This window comes from Coregonus clupeaformis, chromosome 16 (genome assembly GCF_020615455.1).
Source record: "Coregonus clupeaformis isolate EN_2021a chromosome 16, ASM2061545v1, whole genome shotgun sequence".
In the NCBI taxonomy this organism is placed as follows: Eukaryota; Metazoa; Chordata; class Actinopteri; order Salmoniformes; family Salmonidae; genus Coregonus; species Coregonus clupeaformis.
The window spans coordinates 43,365,506-43,385,656 of NC_059207.1; the positions used below are offsets into that span (position 1 = coordinate 43,365,506).

The following is a 20,151-nucleotide window of genomic DNA, read 5'->3' on the forward strand; positions in this document are numbered from 1 at the left end:
TCTGTGCGCATACGTCACATTCTTGTCATCGCAAATGATAAATGAAATAAGACACCGCTTCCTGGTCCAGTCAATTGGAGGCTTCGAGAATCAGGTGAGTTCACAAACCTAAAGCAAGCTCCTAGCAAATGTGATATGCCACTGGATTTAGTGTAAGTAAAATACACATGAAAAATGTATGGGGAATCTCCATGCATGGCTGATCACATTGTAACGACTCAACTCCATGGTGAAGGAAGTTTCTGATGAACCGTTCGAGTTCATCAGAAACTTCCTTCACCGTTGAGTTTATTGAGCTGTAACCACCTATGATTTCAATAACTATTCATTTGCTCACTACTTTGGGATGCATTGTACACCTCTGTTTCCACTTGCGATACATTGAAACCTTTAAGATGTACTTTATTAAAACGCATTTTATCCATATGTGTTAATGTTATATGTGTTTGTCACACGTAATAATATCCATATAATTGCTCTCTTCAAATGTAGTCAGGCTTTGAGCGTATTCGGTCATGAATGGAATGATATTATTTCCTACTTCCTCGAACATTGTCTTGCCTCACCTCCTTGTTTCGTCGTTAACTAATTCTCTGTGATGAGAGCAAAGACTTGCACGTCCACCGTCCTGCGAGGACGATTGAATAAGGATGTAAACAAGCTTTTCCCTAGCCGATTAAAATCAACTCCACGATTTACGGTGGAGTTGAGCGATGACTAGTGTGGGCAGACTGGAACTCCGACGTCTTTATCAAAAACTACTGATTTCAGCACCCAAAGAATAGCCCGAATTACACACGACATTGTTGATAAAAACTTAATCTCTGAAGAATGTGTTTATTTGATATGTTGTGTTTTGCTTTTGTTGTTTTGTGTAATTAATGTGTATGTGTATATGTACTAAACAAAAAAATGAATGCAACAATTTCAAAGATTTTACTGAGTTACAGTTCATATAAGGAAATCAGTCAATTTAAATAAATAATGCCCTAATCTATGGATTTCACATGACTGGGCAGGGGTGCAGCCATGAGTGGGCCATGGAGGGCATAGGCCCACCCACTGGGTAGCCAGGCCCAGCCAATCAGAATGAGTTTCCCCCCACAAAATGGCTTTATTACAGACAGAAATACTCCTCAGCACCCCCACCCCACCTCAGGTTTAGAAGCCGGATGTGGAGGTCTTGGGCTGGCGTGTTTACACGTGAGGCCAGTTGGACGTGCTGCCAAATTCTCTAAAATGATGTTGGAGGCAGCTTATGGTAGGGAAATGAATATTCAGTTCTCTGGTAACAGCTCTGATGGATATTCCTGCAGTCAGCATGCCAATTGCATGCACCCTGAAAACTTGAGACATCTGTGGCGTTGTGAGACAGAACTGCACATTTTTGAGTGGCCTTTTAATGTCTCCCCAGCACAAGGTGCACCTGCGTAATGATCATGCTGTTTAATCAGCTTCTTGATATGCCACACCTATCAGGTGGATGGATTGTATTGGCAAAGGAGAAATGCTCACTAACAGGGATGTAAACAAATTTGTGCACAACATTTGAGAGAAATGCCAAGCTACAGGACTGTTTTGCTAGCACAGACTGGAACATGTTCCGGGATTCTTCAGACAGCATTGAGGAGTACACCACATCAGTCACTGGCTTCATCAATAAGTGCATCGATGATGTCGTCCCCACAGTGACCGTACGTACATACCCCAACCAGAAGCCATGGATTACAGGCAACATCCGCACTGAGCTAAAGGGTAGAGCTGCCGCTTTCAAGGAACGGGACTCTAACCCGAAGCTTATAAGAAATCCCGCTATGACCTCCGACGAACCATCAAACAGGCAAAGAGTCAATACAGGTCTAAGATTGAATCATACTACACTGGCTCTGACGCTTCGTCGGATGTGGCAGGGCTTGAAAACTATTACAGACTACAAAGGGGAAGCACAGCCGCGAGCTGCCCAGTGACACAAGCCTACCAGACGAGCTAAACCACTTCTATGCTCGCTTCGAGGCAAGCAACACTGAAGCATGCATGAGAGCACCAGCTGTTCCGGACGACTATGTGATCACGCTCTCCGTAGCCGATGTGAGTAAGACTTTTAAGCAAGTCAACATTCACAAGGCCGCTGGGCCAGACGGATTACCAGGGCGTGTACTCCGAGCATGTGCTGACCAACTGGCAAGTGTCTTCACTGACATTTTCAACATGTCCCTGACCGAGTCTGTAATACCAACATGTTTCAAGCAGACCACCATAGTCCCCGTGCCCAAGAACTCTAAGATAACCTGCCTAAATGACTACCGACCCGTGGCACTGACGTCTGTAGCCATGAAGTGCTTTGAAAGACTGGTCATGGCTCACATCAACAGCATAATCCCAGAAACCCTAGACCCACTCCAATTTGCATACCGCCCCAACAGATCCACAGATGATGCAATCTCTATCGCACTCCACACTGCCCTTTCCCACCTGGACAAGAGGAACACCTACGTGAGAATGCTATTCATTGACTACAGCTCAGCATTCAACACCATAGTGCCCTCTAAGCTCATCACTAAGCTAAGGATCCTGGGACTAAACACCTCCCTCTGCAACTGGATCCTGGACTTCCTGACGGGCCGCCCCCCTAGGTGGTAAGGGTAGGTAACAACACATCTGCCACACTGATCCTCAACACGGGGGCCCCTCAGGGGTGCGTGCTCAGTCCCCTCCTGTACTCTCTGTTCACCCATGACTGCATGGCCAGGCACGACTCCAACACCATCATTAAGTTTGCCGACGACACAACAGTGGTAGGCCTGATCACCGACAACGATGAGACAGCCTATAGGGAGGAGGTCAGAGATCTGGCCGTGTGGTGCCAGGACAACAACCTCTCCCCTCAACGTGACCAAGACAAAGGAGATGATTGTGGACTACAGGAAAAAAAAGAGGACTGAGCACGCCCCCATTCTCATCGACGGGGCTGTAGTGGAACAGGTTGAGAGCTTCAAGTTCCTTGGTGTCCACATCACCAACGAACTATCATGGTCCAAGCACACCAAGACAGTCGTGAAGAGGGCACGACAAAGCCTATTCCCCCTCAGGAGACTAAAAAGATTTGGCATGGGTCCTCAGATCCTCAAAAAATTCTACAGCTGCACCATCGAGAGCATCCTGACTGGTTGCATCACCGCCTGGTATGGCAACTGCTTGGCCTCTGACCGCAAGGCACTACAGAGGGTAGTGCGTACGGCCCAGTACATCACTGGGGCAAAGCTCCCTGCCATCCAAGACCTCTATACCAGGCGGTGTCAGAGGAAGGCCCTCAAAATTGTCAAAGACTCCAGCCACCCTAGTCATAGACTGTTCTCTCTGCTACCGCACGGCAAGCGGTACCGGAGTGCCAAGTCTAGGTCCAAAAGACTTCTCAACAGCTTCTACCCACAAGCCATAAGACTCCTGAACAGCTAATCATGGCTACCCGGACTATTTGCACTGCCCCCCACCCCATCCTTTTTACGCTGCTGCTACTCTGTTAAGTATTTATGCATAGTCACTTTAACTCTACCCACATGTACATATTACCTCAACTACCTCAACTAGCTTCGGTGCCCCCCGCACATTGACTCTGCACCGTTACCCCCTGTATATATAGCCTCCCTACTGTCACTTTATTTTACTTCTGCTCTTTGTTTTTCTCAACACTTTTTTTGTTGTTTTATTCTTACTTTTTTTGTTTAAAATAAACGCACTGTTGGTTAAGGGCTGTAAGTAAGCATTTCACTGTAATGTCTGCACTTGTTGTATTCGGCGCATGTGACCAATAAAATTTGATTTGATTTGATTTGATTTGATTTGAAAAGCTTTTTGTGCATATGGAACATTTCTGGGATTTTTTTATTTCAGCTAATGAAACATGGGACCAACACTTTACATGTTTAGTTTTATATTTTTGTTCAGTGTAGATACAGTATGTATAGTGTAATTGTTTATTGATGTGGTCATGCAGGGCTCATCTGCGAAAGAGACCGGGTCTAAGCATGACTCCCTGCTTAAATAAAGGTAAAATAAATCTAGCTTAAATCGTAGTATACCCCTCAGGGCAGACTGGGAGATTTAGGATGGCATTGACATTGGAGAGCTGCAATTCCTATGATGTGAATGCCCACTAAGTTGATGGCATTTCTTGTCAATTAATGTCAAGTTGTGTTGGTTCATTGTAGTGAACACCTACCTGCCTTATGCGCTTGTCATCATGTGTGGTTGCATCCTCCCCATACACCATAATGTCAACATATACAGCAACTCCAGGGCAGACAGCCAGGATGGTGGACATGCTTTTCTGGAAAAAGCAATGTGCTAGCATAACCTGAACAGCATAATAGTGCACCAGATCATCCCAATGTGCATCATGAATGTAGTGAGCCAGCAGAAGGTCATGTTGAATTCAGGCAGCCATATCGGACTAGCCATGAATCAAAGATCACTTCTAAATGATAAGGAGGTGACTTAAGAGCCAAATCCTGGAGGTACAAGTTATACCACAGTGGGGGCAAGTTGTAGAGCTAGGGAATGGGTGTCAGAGTCCTGGGTTGGATGATCTTTCCTTTCGTTGGAGCCTCCGAGTTGCCTCATTGATCCTGAGAGGCTTGTGACTTGGAATACTTGGTGTTGCCATGCCAAGCAGCCTTTTCTTTATCCAGACAAAGGAGATAGTGTAATTATGGTAGGCATATAGGATTCCCAACATAGTTGAATTGCACAAAAAATTGTCTTGAGTACAGGTCATAACAGTACATATATCTGAAAGTTGTCTCATTTAAAGGATGTATACAGGTGATTAAACCACCATTTAATGGTATTGAGGCAGCCATATTGGATTTTGGAAGCCATATTGGATTTGGAGTGAAATCTAGGTGGGCCCCGTAATGTAATAGCAAGAGTATGGGCTGAACAAATAAAATCCACAGAAGAACATTTGACCCAAAAAAATAATAATAATAAAAGACAGTTTTCAGTGTCTTAGAGTTGATTTTAGATTACAATAGCCACAACATCAAAAAACATGTAACTGTATGTATTTTGTATATTAATCAGATACCAAAACGTAAAGCTTACATTCATCATAAATATAAATATTTGATATTTCCGCCTATTGTGTCTCTGTGTTTACGGGTCTATCTTTCCAAGATAAATTAAGATATCCTCATGCTGTTTGTTTATGTAGTGTAGACAACTGAACTAACTACTTGAATTTCAAATGTTTGCAATATCAGAGCTTGCAATATTGGGTTACATGCGCTAATGCGGCCCATCCTCCCTCCAGCCAGGCATTATTCTGCACTTTTTTAGTTTAAGGGGTGTGTCACTATCTATCAATTTAACCACTTTTGCAGTAAAATATTTTTACACAACCATCCGTTTCATAAATGGTAGACATAAGAGACATGGTTGTGTTTTGTTCTACCTCGAGTAGGGGTATTTCAAACTATATCCCTTTTTTGCGGACTGACCACTAGCCTAGTAATAGTTCAGTGCCATTTCCTCTTCAAAAACTTGATTTAAAGTTTCCTGTTAACATCTCATTAGGTGCTGACACCCTTGTATGGGATGCATACAATTCTAAGAAAAAAATGTCCTGTATTTTTGTTTAAGTAAGGAGTTAAATCAGAAAGGAGGAATGTCAAGTGAAAGGGGATCTGAAGAGGCAGTTGGCTCCTCAAGAGTCATCAAGAGTGTTTTCTTTGCCCTCCTCCTGGACTTACTGGGATTCACCCTGATCCTACCTCTCCTCCCATCTATACTGGACCACTATGGCCAAACAGAGGTAAGTGCTCAATTTTGTCTGAGCTCAGTGAGCTGTCCTTTTTTGTTATTACAGTTTAACATTTCAGCCGACCTTAAAGGCGAGTTGAGACTGACTGATCTACACATCACATTGCATCATAAATAACTACTCAATATTATTTATAGATCAGTCAGTCAATTTACCCATGATATGTCACAGTTTTGAATGATCTGGAACACGGCCAATGTCTGTTGGTAGTAGATGTGAGCTCCCCTCTTAAAATCTAAATCACTGATCATCATCATAATCGTTTTCCTCCCCATCATTATCATCAATAGTTAAATACTTTGTCATTGTACTATGTTGTGTAAGACAATCATTGTATTGCAATATACAGTGCTATGAAAAAGTATTTGCCCCCTTTCTAATTTTCACTACTTTTGCATATTTGTGATACTGAATGTTATCAGATCTTCAACCAAAACCTAATATTAGATAAAGGGAACATAAGTGAACAAATAACACAACAATTACATATTTATTTCATAAACAAAGTTATGCAACACCCAATTCCCCTGTGTGAAAAAGTAATTTCCCCCTTACACTCAATAACTGGTTGTACCACCTTTAGCTGCAATGACTCCAACCAAATGCTTCCTGTAGTTGTTGATCAGTCTCTCGTATCGCTGTGGAGGAATTTTGGCCCACTCTTCCATGCAGAATTGCTTTAACTCAGTGATGTGTGGGTTTTCAAGCATGAACTGCTCGTTTCAAGTCCTGCCACAACCTCTCAATTGGGATTAGGTCTGGACTTTGACTAGGCCATTCCAAAACTTCCAATTTGTTGCTTTTTAGCAATTTTCATGTAGACTTGATTGTGTGTTTTGGATCATTGTCTTGCTGCATGACCCAGCTGCACTTCCGCTTCAGCTCACAGACGGATGGTCTGACATTCTCCTGTTGAATTCTCTGATACAGAGCAGAATTCATGGTTCCTTCTATTAAGGCAAGTTGTCCAGGTCCTGAGGCAGCAAAGCATCCCCAAACCATCACACCACCACCACCATGCTTGACCTTTGGTATGATGTTCTTACTGTGGAATGCAGAGTTTGGTTTTCGCCAGGCATTACTGGAACCATGTCGACCGAAGCTGAAGCGCAGCTGGGTCATGCAGCAAGAAAATGATCCAAAACACACAATCAAGTCTACATGAAAATTGCTAAAAAGCAACAAATTGGAAGTTTTGGAATGGCCTAGTCAAAGTCCAGACCTAATCCCAATTTAAATGTTGTGGCAGGACTTGAAACGAGCAGTTCATGCTTGAAAACCCACACGTCACTGAGTTAAAGCAGTTCTGCATGGAAGAGTGGGCCAAAATTCCTCCACAGCAACGTGAGAGACTGATCAACAACTACAGGAAGCATTTGGTTGGAGTCATTGCAGCTAAAGGTGGCACAACCAGTTATTGAGTGTAAGGGGGCAATTACTTTTTCACACAGGGGAATTGGCTGTTGCATAACTTTGTTTATGAAATAAATATGTAATTGTTGTGTTATTTGTTCACTTATGTTCCCTTTATCTAATATTAGGTTTTGGTTGAAGATCTGATAACATTCAGTATCACAAATATGCAAAAGTAGAGAAAATTAGAAAGGGGGCAAATACTTTTTCATAGCACTGTATTTGCAATAATGTTGGGTTATCAATGCAATTTGCCATTTTGGTGATATGCCAACTCCAGAATCAGACATTTGGTGGGTTTCTTTGTACACAGAATTTGGGGCCTCACTCTAGGGAGGACAAGGCATGCTTTGTGTGATTAAACTTTTCCATGAGACACTGTAACAAAATGACAAACTTGTCAGCTGATCGTGTGTGTGTGAAATTGATCCGATTCAGATCTTGCACTTGTGTTTCAAACATGCATTTTTGTCTTTTGAATTAGTAAAAAATATTTTCACGTTTCCCCCTAACAGGACAGTGTCTATCAGTCACTACAGAGCATTGTGGACTGGTTCAGGGAAGCTGTCGGAGTTCCAATGGAAACAAAATACAACAGTGTCCTCTTTGGAGGTACAGTAACAACACACTTTATTTAACTACATGTGGTTGTTACAGTTGAGCAAGATATTTTCATGTCTATATTTAGACACAGGGCATCATTCAAAATACTATCTTGTCTTGTGAATGCCAGAAATAGTGTGGTGTCTGTGTATAAAAATTTGTGACTTAAAATTTGCCAGAACGCTCAACCAGAAAGGACCATAATCACGGATTATGCTCTCTACATTCTATTCCTCAGGTCTGATTGGATCACTCTTCTCTCTGCTGCAGTTCCTGTCGTCCCCTTTAACTGGAGCTGCATCGGATCATTACGGCAGAAAACCGCTGCTCATTCTTACCACAGTTGGTGCAATGATATAGAAATGTTGTTGATTTAAATGTGACTTGCCAGTTTAAAGATATTTCTATTGCCTTTTCATGGCTATGAAACTGGTTCACATATCAGTACTTATCTTGGGCAACTCTGTGTCCATTTCGGTGTGTTATTTGCCCAGTTTGCCAGCCTGGTTTTAAGTTTTTTTTTGTGTGTTCCAGTTGGGAATGATGTCTTCCTATGCAGTCTGGGCAGTTTCCCGCAGTTTCAGCATGTTCCTTTTGTCTCGGGTGATTGGGGGTATTTGTAAGGGCAATGTGAGCCTCTGCACTGCCATGATTGCTGATCTTCCTTGCCCCAAGGCACGAAACAAGGGAATGGTAAGCACTATGCATCAAGCTCATACTAAGATTTTGTTTAAAGACATACAGCACAGTATATGCCATTTCAGGATTGAAAGATCTTAATTGAAGGGAGATTGATAATTTAAGAGTATGATAAACCACGGACCATGCTGCTCTGTATTGCAGTAATACACTAGTTGGTCTTTCTATATGCCCCCTGTATGCGTTATTTTAATTTGGCAATGCATATTTTGTTGTTAGATGATGGTTGGAATTGCGTTCTCGTTGGGATTCACGGTAGGCCCACTGATGGGGGCCTACTTTGCCATTAACTCCAGTAAGGAGGAGGTATTCTACCATGGTCCAGCTGTACTGGCACTGGTCTTCAGTGCTGCTGATCTACTCTTCATCATTGTTATGCTGCCAGAGACCCTACCAAAGCAGAACAAGGTGAGATTTCATTGGTATATCTCTTAGGAGAAACTGAAAACGGCACACTCAAAACTCATCACAGGGGTTGGGCAGTGTGCTTCATTGCATAGAAAGTACAAGCCTTGGCCGCTCACTATCTTCTCCCAGTAATGTTTTATTGCAATGATACTATACACAGTGTTTAATCCATATTAGTAAGTTTGTTTATTATTCATGACAAAGACTGGTATCTGCTCCAACCAAGGTTTCCTCAGTGACCTCTGGGATCCTGGAATCAGGAGATCTTCTCAACCCAGTGGCTCTGTTCCATTTCTCTGCCCTCACAAGGACCGAGGACCCACCCTCTAAAGAGAGTGAGTACATATTGATTAATGTGATATTTGTACAGTATGAAATAATTATGACAATCCATATACACGGAACAAAAATAAACGCAACATGCAACAATTTAAACGACTTTACTGTGTTGCAGTTCATATAAGGAAATCAGTCAATTGAAATAAATTAATTAGGCCCTAATCTATGGATTTCACATGACGAAATACAGATATGCATCTGTTGATCACATACCTTAACAAAAAAAAAGCTAGGGCCGTGGATCAGAAAACCAGTCAGTATCTGGTGTGACCACCATTTGCCTCATGCAACGCGACACATCTACTTCGCATAGAGTTGATCAGGCTATTGATTGTGGCCTGTGGAATGTTGTCCCACTCCTCTTCAATGGCTGTTGGCGGGAACTGGAACACGCTGTCGTACACGTCGATCCAGAGCATCCCAAACATGCTCAATGGGTGACATGTCTGGTGAGTATGCAGGGACATTTTCAGCTTCCAGGAACTGTGTACAGATTCTTGCAACATGGGGCAGTGCATTATCATGCTGAAACATGAGGTGATAGCGGCGAATGAATGGCACGACAATGGGCCTCAGGAACACGTCACGGTATCGCTGTGCATTCAAATTGCCATTGATAAAATGGAACTGTGTTCGTTGTCCGTAGCTTATGCCTGCCCATACCATAACCCCAACGACACCATGAGACACTGTTCACAACATTGACGTCGGCAAACCGCTCGGTTACGACGCCGAACTGCAGTGGTTACAAGTGGTCTGCAGTTGTGAGGCCGGTTGGATGTACTGCCAAGACAACGTTGGAGGCGACTTATGGTAGAGAAATTAACATTCAATTCTCCGGTGGACATTCCTGCAGTCAGCATGCCAATTGCACGCTCCCTCAACTTGATACGTCTGTGGCATTGTGTTGTGTGACACAACTGCACATTTGAGAATGGCCTTTTATTGTCCCCAGCACAATGTGCACCTGTGTAATGATCATGCTGTTTAATCAGCTTCTTGATATGCCACACCTATCAGGTGGATGGATTATCTTGGCAAAGGATATATGCCCACTAACAGGGATGTAAACAAAGTTGTGCACCAATTTTGAGAGAAATAAGCTTTTTGTGCATATGGAACATTTCTGGGATCTTTTATTTCAGCTCATGAAACATGGGAACAACACTTTACATGAAACATGGGAACAACACTTTACATGATGTGTTTATATTTTTGTTCAGTATATTTGTAAAATATCAATGAATATACAGTAATATAAAGACCTGCTAGTCTGTAATAATGTATATCTTGTCAAGATTTATTCTTAGTAAGATGGACAAGAAAATCTATGGAATGTACTTCATAATAACCAAAATATTGGGTTGAAATGTACCACAAAGCCTTTTTTAAATGTCCCTGTCTATTTTCTCTTGGACAACAGAAATGCAGAACCTCAAAGTGTTGGGCTTCGTTTACTTCACATATCTCTTCCTCTTCTCTGGTCTTGAGTTTACATTGAGTTTCCTCACCCATCAACGGTTCCAGTTTACAAGGTATTGGTTTAGGGACAAGGAAGGTTCGCTCAACCCTCAGCCTATTTAAATCCCTACACTCCAACTTGCTTGAATCTGTTCAACCAAAAAAGAGGCTACCTTAACTCCAACTGTGCTACGATATTCTTCTATTTTTGCAGCATGCAGCAGGGAAAGATGTTCTTCTTCATGGGTATCACCATGGCACTGATTCAAGGAGGATATGCCCGTAGGATCAAACCAGGGCATCACATCAGGACTGTTCGTCTGGTAAATCTACTACTCATTACTACATGGCTAAGAAATCAGCACCAAATCTTTTAAATAGTCTAGATTAGCTCTGGTATAGAAAATGTTGCCAAAGTCAGTATTCTTAATGTATTTTAGGCAATCGTATTACTGATTCCAGCATTTGCTCTCATTGGACTGGCATGGAATTTGAAGATGGTTTACATAGGTTTGATTTTATACTCATTCGGTAAGTTTTCATATCTTCAAAAGTAATTTTAAATGAAATTAATAAGTATATCCCTGAGGTAATTTTCCTTTACTCAAACATCATCTCCTTTGTCACAGCTGCTGCCATTGTTGTCCCTTGTTTGACAACACTGGTTTCAGATCATGGTAAGATTTCTAACTGTACTATCATAACCATTATGCACTCGCTCTCTCTTAGATACACGCACACATGCGCCACCTTCAAATCGAATCATTGTGTAACTTGAAATCCTCTTCTAGGTTCGGCCAATCAGAAGGGCACAGTGATGGGAATCCTACGTAGTTTAGGAGCCCTGGCTCGAGCACTGGGGCCCATAGTGGCATCCTCAGGTGACTTTCTCCTTTGGATAATGTCCCATTTTGTAAGAGGGCAGAAGTATGATGTCAAAGGCTGTGATTTGTAAATAACTAGAATTGTATTACATTTCTGCTTAACATTTATTTTATTTGCTTTGCAGTTTACTGGATTGCTGGAGCAGAGACCTGCTTCATCATCAGCTCAGCTTCTTTCATCATACCTTTGGCTTTACTGAGAAGAGTTGGAGGGCTCAAACAGGAGTGAAGAGGGTGCTAAAAAAGCCTTAACACAGGAGCGTCAAAGGGTTCTACCATGACAGACTGTTTCAGAGATACGCTAGACAGTTTTGATATTGTTTTGTTCTATTTTTATTTCATTCGTTTACATTTGCTTGGAATGCAAGCTATGAGAAAATAACTACATATCATTGACAAATGTATGTATTTTCTTCTCTCTCACCAAAAAGTATTGCCAGAAGATACTGACCCTACCGTTACGCTTGTTTACACTGAGCTGCACTGAGGTCTGAACGCAATCACTCTTTTCCTCCTCATACTAGCTAGCAGTAGCCACCGCAGCCATTATGGGAAAACTAGCAGTATTTCAATATTCTCGATGGAGCAGTGTTGATATAGGTAAAATTTGGAGTACAGTCGCATATCCCATCCCTGCATTGAGGTACGTTTTCCGACCATATTTTGCGCCGGCTCCACGGTGTCTAAATGTAACCATGATTGCGTTCCGACCTCTGTGTAGCAAAGTGTAAACAAGCGTAACGGTAGGGTCGGTATCTTCTGGCAACACAAAGCCTTGCCATGTAAAATTGGCTTTGTATTTTGGTTTCTGATGTTATACCGTGGAAGTATGTCATATCCAGATTTAAAAAATAAAGAATATTCTCTCAATGTGACAAAGTATCTTGTAGACAATGAAATCCAAAATACATTCAATAACGACATTTAGGACTAGATCATACTATCAGGCTCCACCTTTTAATGTATCTGACTTATTTTGCATATGCTAATATTTCTGTAATAGAACTCTATATAATCAGACAATATTTTTTATATAATACTATGCTTAATATTGTTGAGTAACACTGTATGGGAGTATATTTGAGGTACTATTTGTTTGTTACTTAAGAAAAGTAAATCAATGATCTGTTTAAATAATGTTATGATTTAACTGTATTTTTAAATCCATTGAATATAGTATCAGTATTGAGATTATTCAAAATATATTGTATATCTATTTCCTACTATTTAGATATATAAATAAAAAAGCTCTGAGTGTGTGTGGTATTGCCTTTCCCTTTATGCAATATACTCTATTTACCCACACCATGACCATGCACCATCCTCGTTCCCACTACTAAAAAATCCATGAAACAAAAATGTTTGCTCGTAATTGAAGGTTAGGTTTTAAATCACATTTTTAGAAGAGCAATTGTAGAAATAGGCAGGGTTAATGACTTTGTGGCTGTAGTAACTAATGATGACTGTGCAGGTGAGGGTGCTGCTGTACCTGTTGGGCAGGCATATAATGTAAACATTGCATACAGTGAGGGAAAAAAGTATTTGATCCCCTGCTGATTTTATACGTTTGCCCACTGACAAAGACATGTTCAGTCTATAATTTTAATGGTAGGTTTATTTGAACAGTGAGAGACAGAATAACAAAACAAAAAAAACAGAAAAATGCATGTCAAAAATGTTATCAATTGATTTGCATTTTAATGAGGGAAATAAGTATTTGACCCCTCTGCAAAACATTACTTAGTACTTGGTGGCAAAACCCTTGTTGGCAATCACAGAGGTCAGACGTTTCTTGTAGTTGGCCACCAGGTTTGCACACATCTCAAGAAGGATTTTGTCCCACTCCTCTTTGCAGATCTTCTCCAAGTCATTAAGGTTTCGAGGCTGACGTTTGCCAACTCGAACCTTCAGCTCCCTCCACAGATTTTCTATGGGATTAAGGTCTGGAGACTGGTTAGGCCACTCCAGGACCTTAATGTGCTTATTCTTGAGCCACTCCTTTGTTGCCTTGGCCGTGTGTTTTGGGTCATTGTCATGCTGGAATACCCATCCACAACCCATTTTCAATGCCCTGGCTGAGGGAAGGAGGTTCTCACCCAAGATTTGACGGTACATCGTCCCATTGATGCGGTGAAGTTGTTCTGTCCCCTTAGCAGAAAAACACCCTCAAAGCATAATGTTTCCACCTCCATGTTTGACGGTGGGGATGGTGTTCTTGGGGTCATAGGCAGCATTCCTCCTCTTCCAAACATGGCGAGTTGAGTTGATGGCAAAGAGCTCGATTTTGGTCTCATCTGACCACAACACTTTCACCCAGTTCTCCTCTGAATCATTCAGATGTTCATTGGCAAACTTCAGACGGCCCTGTATATGTGCTTTCTTGAGCAGGGGGACCTTGCGGGCGCTGCAGGATTTCAGTCCTTCACGGCATAGTATGATACCAATTGTTTTCTTGGTGACTATGGTCCCAGCTGCCTTGAGATCATTGACAAGATCCTCCCGTGTAGTTCTGAGCTGATTCCTCACCGTTCTCATGATCATTGCAACTCCACGAGGTGAAATCTTGCATGGAGCCCCAGGTCGAGGGAGATTGACAGTTATTTTGTGTTTCTTCCATTTGCGAATAATCGCACCAACTGTTGTCACCTTCTCACCAAGCTGCTTGGCGATGGTCTTGTAGCCCATTCCAGCTTTGTGTAGGTCTACAATCTTGTCCCTGACATCCTTGGAGAGCTCTTTAGTCTTGGCCATGGTGGAGAGTTTGGAATCTGATTGATTGATTACTTCTGTGGACAGGTGTTTTTTATACAGGTAACAAACTGAGATTAGGAGCACTCCCTTTAAGAGTGTGCTCCTAATCTCAGCTCGTTACCTGAGTGGCGCAGTGGTCTAAGGCACTGCATCGCAGTGCTAACTGTGCCACTAGAGATCCTGGTTCGAATCCAGGCTCTGTCGCAGCCGGCCGCGACCGGGAGACTCATGGGCGGCGCACAATTGGCCCAGCGTTGTCCAGGGTAGGGGAGGGAATGGCCGGCAGGGATGTAGCTCAGTTGATAGAGCATGGCGTTTGCAACGCCAGGGTTGTGGGTTCGATTCCCACGGGGGGCCAGTATAAAAAATATATTCACTAACTAAGTCGCTCTGGATAAGAGCGTCTGCTAAATGACTAAAATTTAAATGTAATAAAAGACACCTGGGAGCCAGAAATCTTTCTGATTGAGAGGGGGTCAAATACTTATTTCCCTCATTAACATGCAAATCAATTTATAACATTTTTGACATGTGTTTTTCTGGATTTTGTTGTTGTTATTCTGTCTCTCACTGTTCAAATAAACCTACCATTAAATTTATAGACTGATCATGTCTTTGTCAGTGGGCAAACGTACAAAATCAGCAGGGGATCAAATACTTTTTTCCCTCACTGTATAAGCTAGCTTCTGAGGCAGTGAAGAGAGTACCACAGTGTGAGTCATAATACCCATAAAACCTAGCGGTCAAACAAGGAAACACAGTAGTTCCAATCGTTTTTCCACCATTCATTTTTTCCATAGGGGATTTTAGAAGCACTTAAAATAAGGGCTGTGTTTCGTGTAGGCTTATCCTGGCGTGATGTTTTGATAACCGTGTAAATCTCTAGGACAAGATGACTTATCAATATATTTGCCTGTATTTACCCCCCCAAAATGAAATGCTAATTAGCTGCTTATGTGGCTATCATAAAGAACTACAAATGCCATGATGATCTGGACGAGACGGCCAAATCGAGACAACTGTAAGAATCTCTGGATTTCTATCTAAAGTTAGCTAAATGTAGTAATTAATAAATTGGCTACATTTCTTTACATGGACAATTCTGAGAACTGTCTTGTGCAAGTTTTAAATTGACACGATACCTGTTAGCCAAGGTGTCAGCTAGAGATAACATGCAGGAGCTTGCAGGGATTTGTAGTCTTGCATGATGTCTACTTTGATGCTAATCAGCATTTTCAAATAATTGGTAGAGCATGGCGCTTGTAACGCCAGGGTAGTGGGTTCGATCCCCGGGACCACCCATACGTAAAAATAAATGCACACATGACTGTAAGTCGCTTTGGATAAAAGCGTCTGCTAAATGGCATATTATTATTAAATAGAGCCCGAATATATTGATAAAAGTCACCATGTCCGAGAGAGATTTATATGGTTATCAAAACGTCACGCCAGGGTAAGCCTACACAAAACACAGGCCTTATTTTAATTGTTTCTAAAATTCCCTATGGGAAAAATGAATGGTGGAAAAACAATTGGAACCATTTTCATGTTAGACCGCTAGGTTTATGGGTATTATGTCACCTCCACTGTGGGGCTCTTCTAGAGAGTAGTAATATGGGGCGAGGGATCCTAAGAGGATCCCTGTGAGTATGCCGAGGCCAATAGAGAGTGATAGGAATAATGTGCTTCATAAGGTTGGTTTCTTAGTGTTCAAAGCCATGGTTATGAACTGTACCACAGAAATGGAACGTAAATCACAGAAAATAGATGTTGTGGTGGCAGCTGCAGAGAAGTACTTGGGTGTACGAGATTTTACTACACAAGAGTTACAAGGTGCGTTGAACGATAGTGTCCCGTCCTCCCAGGCTGTCGGCCTGGTGTATGATAAGAGAGGGCCAAGTAGTGGAATAGTGGTGAGGTTTTAATTCATGGGTGTAGGATTAGTTGGTATGGCAATTTTTCTTCCCTTTTTGTGTCACAAAGTGTAATGAATTCACACTGTAGGTGGAAACTTCACAGGGCTAGATAAGAAAAATAGATTAATAGAGAGGCCGGCCTCACACTCCAATACAGTAGGTGGCGGTGTATGCACCTTTCAGTTGGTTGCGATTCGCCAATACAACGAAGAAGAAGCTTGGGCGAAGGGTGCAATTGCGGCCTGCAATTCGGGGGCATTCCTGCATGTGGGCATTCCTGCATCTGCAGGAACCCCTCTTTATACTTCAATTTTTAAGCTAGGACAGGTGGGCGGAGAAGGCGCTCCAGTACAGTAGGTGGCGTTAATGCACAATAACGTTGGATGCCAGCCACCGATAAACCTCACAGAAGAAGGAGGCGTGGGCGACACCGGTGGACCGAAGCTGTATTTGTATTTATTAGGGATCCCCATACAGCAGCTACTCTTCCTGGGGTCCAAACATATTAAAGCACTTACATTACATATAAAACAAAATATAAAATAGTACATCATATGACATTATTACACCACTACTTATCTACAATACAAAATGTTTAATACCACCATACAACAATATCACAATGTGTACGTATGCATGTGTCTATACCCTTGTGTGTGTCTCTTCACAGTCCCCGTTGTTCCATAAGGTGTATTTTTATCTTTTTTATTTTATTTATCTGATTCTACTGCTTGCATCAGTTACCTGATGTGGAATAGTGTTCCATGTAGTCATGGCTCTATGTAGTACTGTGCGCCTCCCATAGTCTGTTCTGGACTTGGGGACTGTGAAGAGACCTCTGGTGGCATGTCTTGTGGGGTATGCATGGGTTTCCGAGCTGTGTGATAGTAGTTTAAACAGACAGCTCGGTACATTCAGCTTGTCAACACCTCTTACAAAAACAAGAAGTGATGAAGTCAATCTCTCTCTGAACCAGGAGAGACTGACATGCATGTCATTAATGTTAGCTCTCCATGTACTCCATGTACTTTTAAGGGCCAGCCGTGCTGCCCTGTTCTGAGCCAACTGCAATTTTCCCAAGTCCCTCTTTGTGGCACCTGACCACACTACTGAACAGTAGTCTAGGTGCGACAAAACTGCCTTGTTGATAGTGTTGTTAGAAGGCAGAGCAGCGCTTAATTATGGACATACTTCTCCCCATTTTAGCTACTGTTGTATCAATATGCTTTGACCATGACAGTCTACAATCCAGGGTTACTCAAAGCAGTTTAGTCTCCTCAACTTGCTAAATTTCCACATTATTCATTATTACATTTACATTTAGCAGACGCTCTTATCCAGAGCGAGTTACAGTTAGTGAGTGCATACACTATTTTTATTTTTTCATACTGGCCCCCCGTGGGAATCGAACCCACAACCCCTAGGTACACGTCAACTATGACAGACAAATTGAGAAAGAAAATTCCAGAAAATTACATTGTAGGATTTTTAATGAATTTATTTGCAAATTATGGTGGAAAATAAGTATTTGGTCACCTACAAACAAGCAAGATTTCTGGCTCTCACAGACCTGTAACTTCTTCTTTAAGAGGCTCCTCTGTCCTCCACTCGTTACCTGTATTAATGGCACCTGTTTGAACTTGTTATCAGTATAAAAGACACCTGTCCACAACCTCAAACAGTCACACTCCAAACTCCACTATGGCCAAGACCAAAGAGCTGTCAAAGGACACCAAAAACAAAATTGTAGACCTGCACCAGGCTGGGAAGACTGAATCTGCAATAGGTAAGCAGCTTGGTTTGAAGAAATCAACTGTGGGAGCAATTATTAGGAAATGGAAGACATACAAGACCACTGATAATCTCCCTCGATTTGGGGCTCCACGCAAGATCTCACCCCGTGGGGTCAAAATGATCACAAGAACGGTGAGCAAAAATCCCAGAACCACACGGGGGGACCTAGTGAATGACCTGCAGTGAGCTGGGACCAAAGTAACAAAGCCTACCATCAGTAACACACTACGGCGCCAGGGACTCAAATCCTGCAGTGCCAGACGTGTCCAGGCCCGTCTGAAGTTTGCTAGAGTGCATTTGGATGATCCAGAAGAGGATTGGGAGAATGTCATATGGTCAGATGAAACCAAAATAGAACTTTTTGGTAAAAACTCAACTCGTCGTGTTTGGAGGACAAAGAATGCCGAGTTGCATCCAAAGAACACCATACCTACTGTGAAGCATGGGGGTGGAAACATCATGCTTTGGGGATGTTTTTCTGCAAAGGGACCAGGACGACTGATCCGTGTAAAGGAAAGAATGAATGGGGCCATGTATCGTGAGATTTTGAGTGAAAACCTCCTTCCATCAGCAAGGGCATTGAAGATGAAACGTGGCTGGGTCTTTCAGCATGACAATGATCCCAAACACACCGCCCGGGCAACGAAGGAGTGGCTTCGTAAGAAGCATTTCAAGGTCCTGGAGTGGCCTAGCCAGTCTCCAGATCTCAACCCCATAGAAAATCTTTGGAGGGAGTTGAAAGTCTGTGTTGCCCAGCGACAGCCCCAAAACATCACTGCTCTAGAGGAGATCTGCATGGAGGAATGGTCCAAAATACCAGCAACAGTGTGTGAAAACCTTGTGAAGACTTACAGAAAACGTTTGACCTGTGTCATTGCCAACAAAGGGTATATAACAAAGTATTGAGAAACTTTTGTTATTGACCAAATACTTATTTTCTACCATAATTTGCAAATAAATTCATTAAAAATCCTACAATGTGATTTTCTGGAGAAAAAAAATTCTCATTTTGTCTGTCATAGTTGACGTGTACCTATGATGAAAATTACAGGCCTCTCTCATCTTTTTAAGTGGGAGAACTTGCACAATTGGTGGCTGACTAAATACTTTTTTTCCCCACTGTATCTGGTCAACACAATTTTTTCAATAGTTTACTAAGGGTTGGTAACAGGATAATTGGTTGGCTATTTGAGCCAGTAAAGGGAGCTTTACTATTCTTAGGTAGCGGAATGACTTTTGCTTCCCTCCAAGCCTGGGGGCCCACACATTCTAGTAGGCTTAAATTGAAAATATGGCAAATAGGAGTGGCAATATCGTCCGTTATTATCCTCAGCAATTTCCATCCAAGTTGTCAGACCCCGGTGGCTTGTCATTGTTAATAGACAACAATCATTTTTTCACCTCTTCCACACTCACTTGACTGAATTCAAAATTACAATGCTTGTCTTTCATAATTTGGTCAGATATACTTGGATGTGTAGTGTCAGCAATTGTTGCTGGCATGTCATGCCTAAGTTTGCTAATCTTGCCAATGAAAAAATGATTAAAGTAGTTGGCAATATCAGTTGGTTTTGTGATGAATGAGCCATCTGATTCAATGAATGATGGAGCTGAGTTTGCCCTTTTCCCCAAATGTCATTTAAGGCGCTCCAAAGCTTTTTACTATCATTCTTTATGTCATTTATCCTTGTTTCATAGTGTTGTTTCTTCTTCTTTTTATTCAGTTTAGTCACATGATTTCTCAATTTGCAATATGTTTGCCAATCGGTTGTGCAGCCAGACTTATTTGCCATTCCTTTTGCCTCATCCCTCTCAACCATACAATTTTTCAATTCCTCATCAATCCACGGGGATTTAACCGTTTTTACAGTCATTTTCTTAATGGGTGCATGCTTATTAGTAACTGGAATAAGCAATTTCATAAATGTGTCAAGTGCAGTGTCTGTTTGCTCCTCATTACACACCACGGACCAACATGTTCTTTACATCAACAACATAGGAATCACTACAAAACGTATTGTATGACCTCTTATTCACAATATTAGGCCCAGCCTTTGGAACT

General features: G+C 41.9%; 1 protein-coding gene across 1 annotated transcript; it reads left to right on the plus strand.

The window, feature by feature from the left end:
- Positions 1-20: 20 nt before the first annotated feature.
- Positions 21-13,165, plus strand: mfsd10 (major facilitator superfamily domain containing 10). Its single transcript, XM_041899936.2, has 13 exons — positions 21-94; positions 5,641-5,812; positions 7,750-7,846; positions 8,076-8,179; positions 8,372-8,530; positions 8,756-8,944; positions 9,171-9,279; positions 10,707-10,818; positions 10,959-11,067; positions 11,185-11,275; positions 11,374-11,421; positions 11,536-11,625; positions 11,754-13,165. The coding sequence occupies exons 2-13, from the start codon at positions 5,666-5,668 to the stop codon at positions 11,855-11,857; spliced, it is 1,359 nt and encodes a 452-aa protein (XP_041755870.1). The 5' UTR covers positions 21-94; positions 5,641-5,665; the 3' UTR covers positions 11,858-13,165.
- Positions 13,166-20,151: the final 6,986 nt, after the last annotated feature.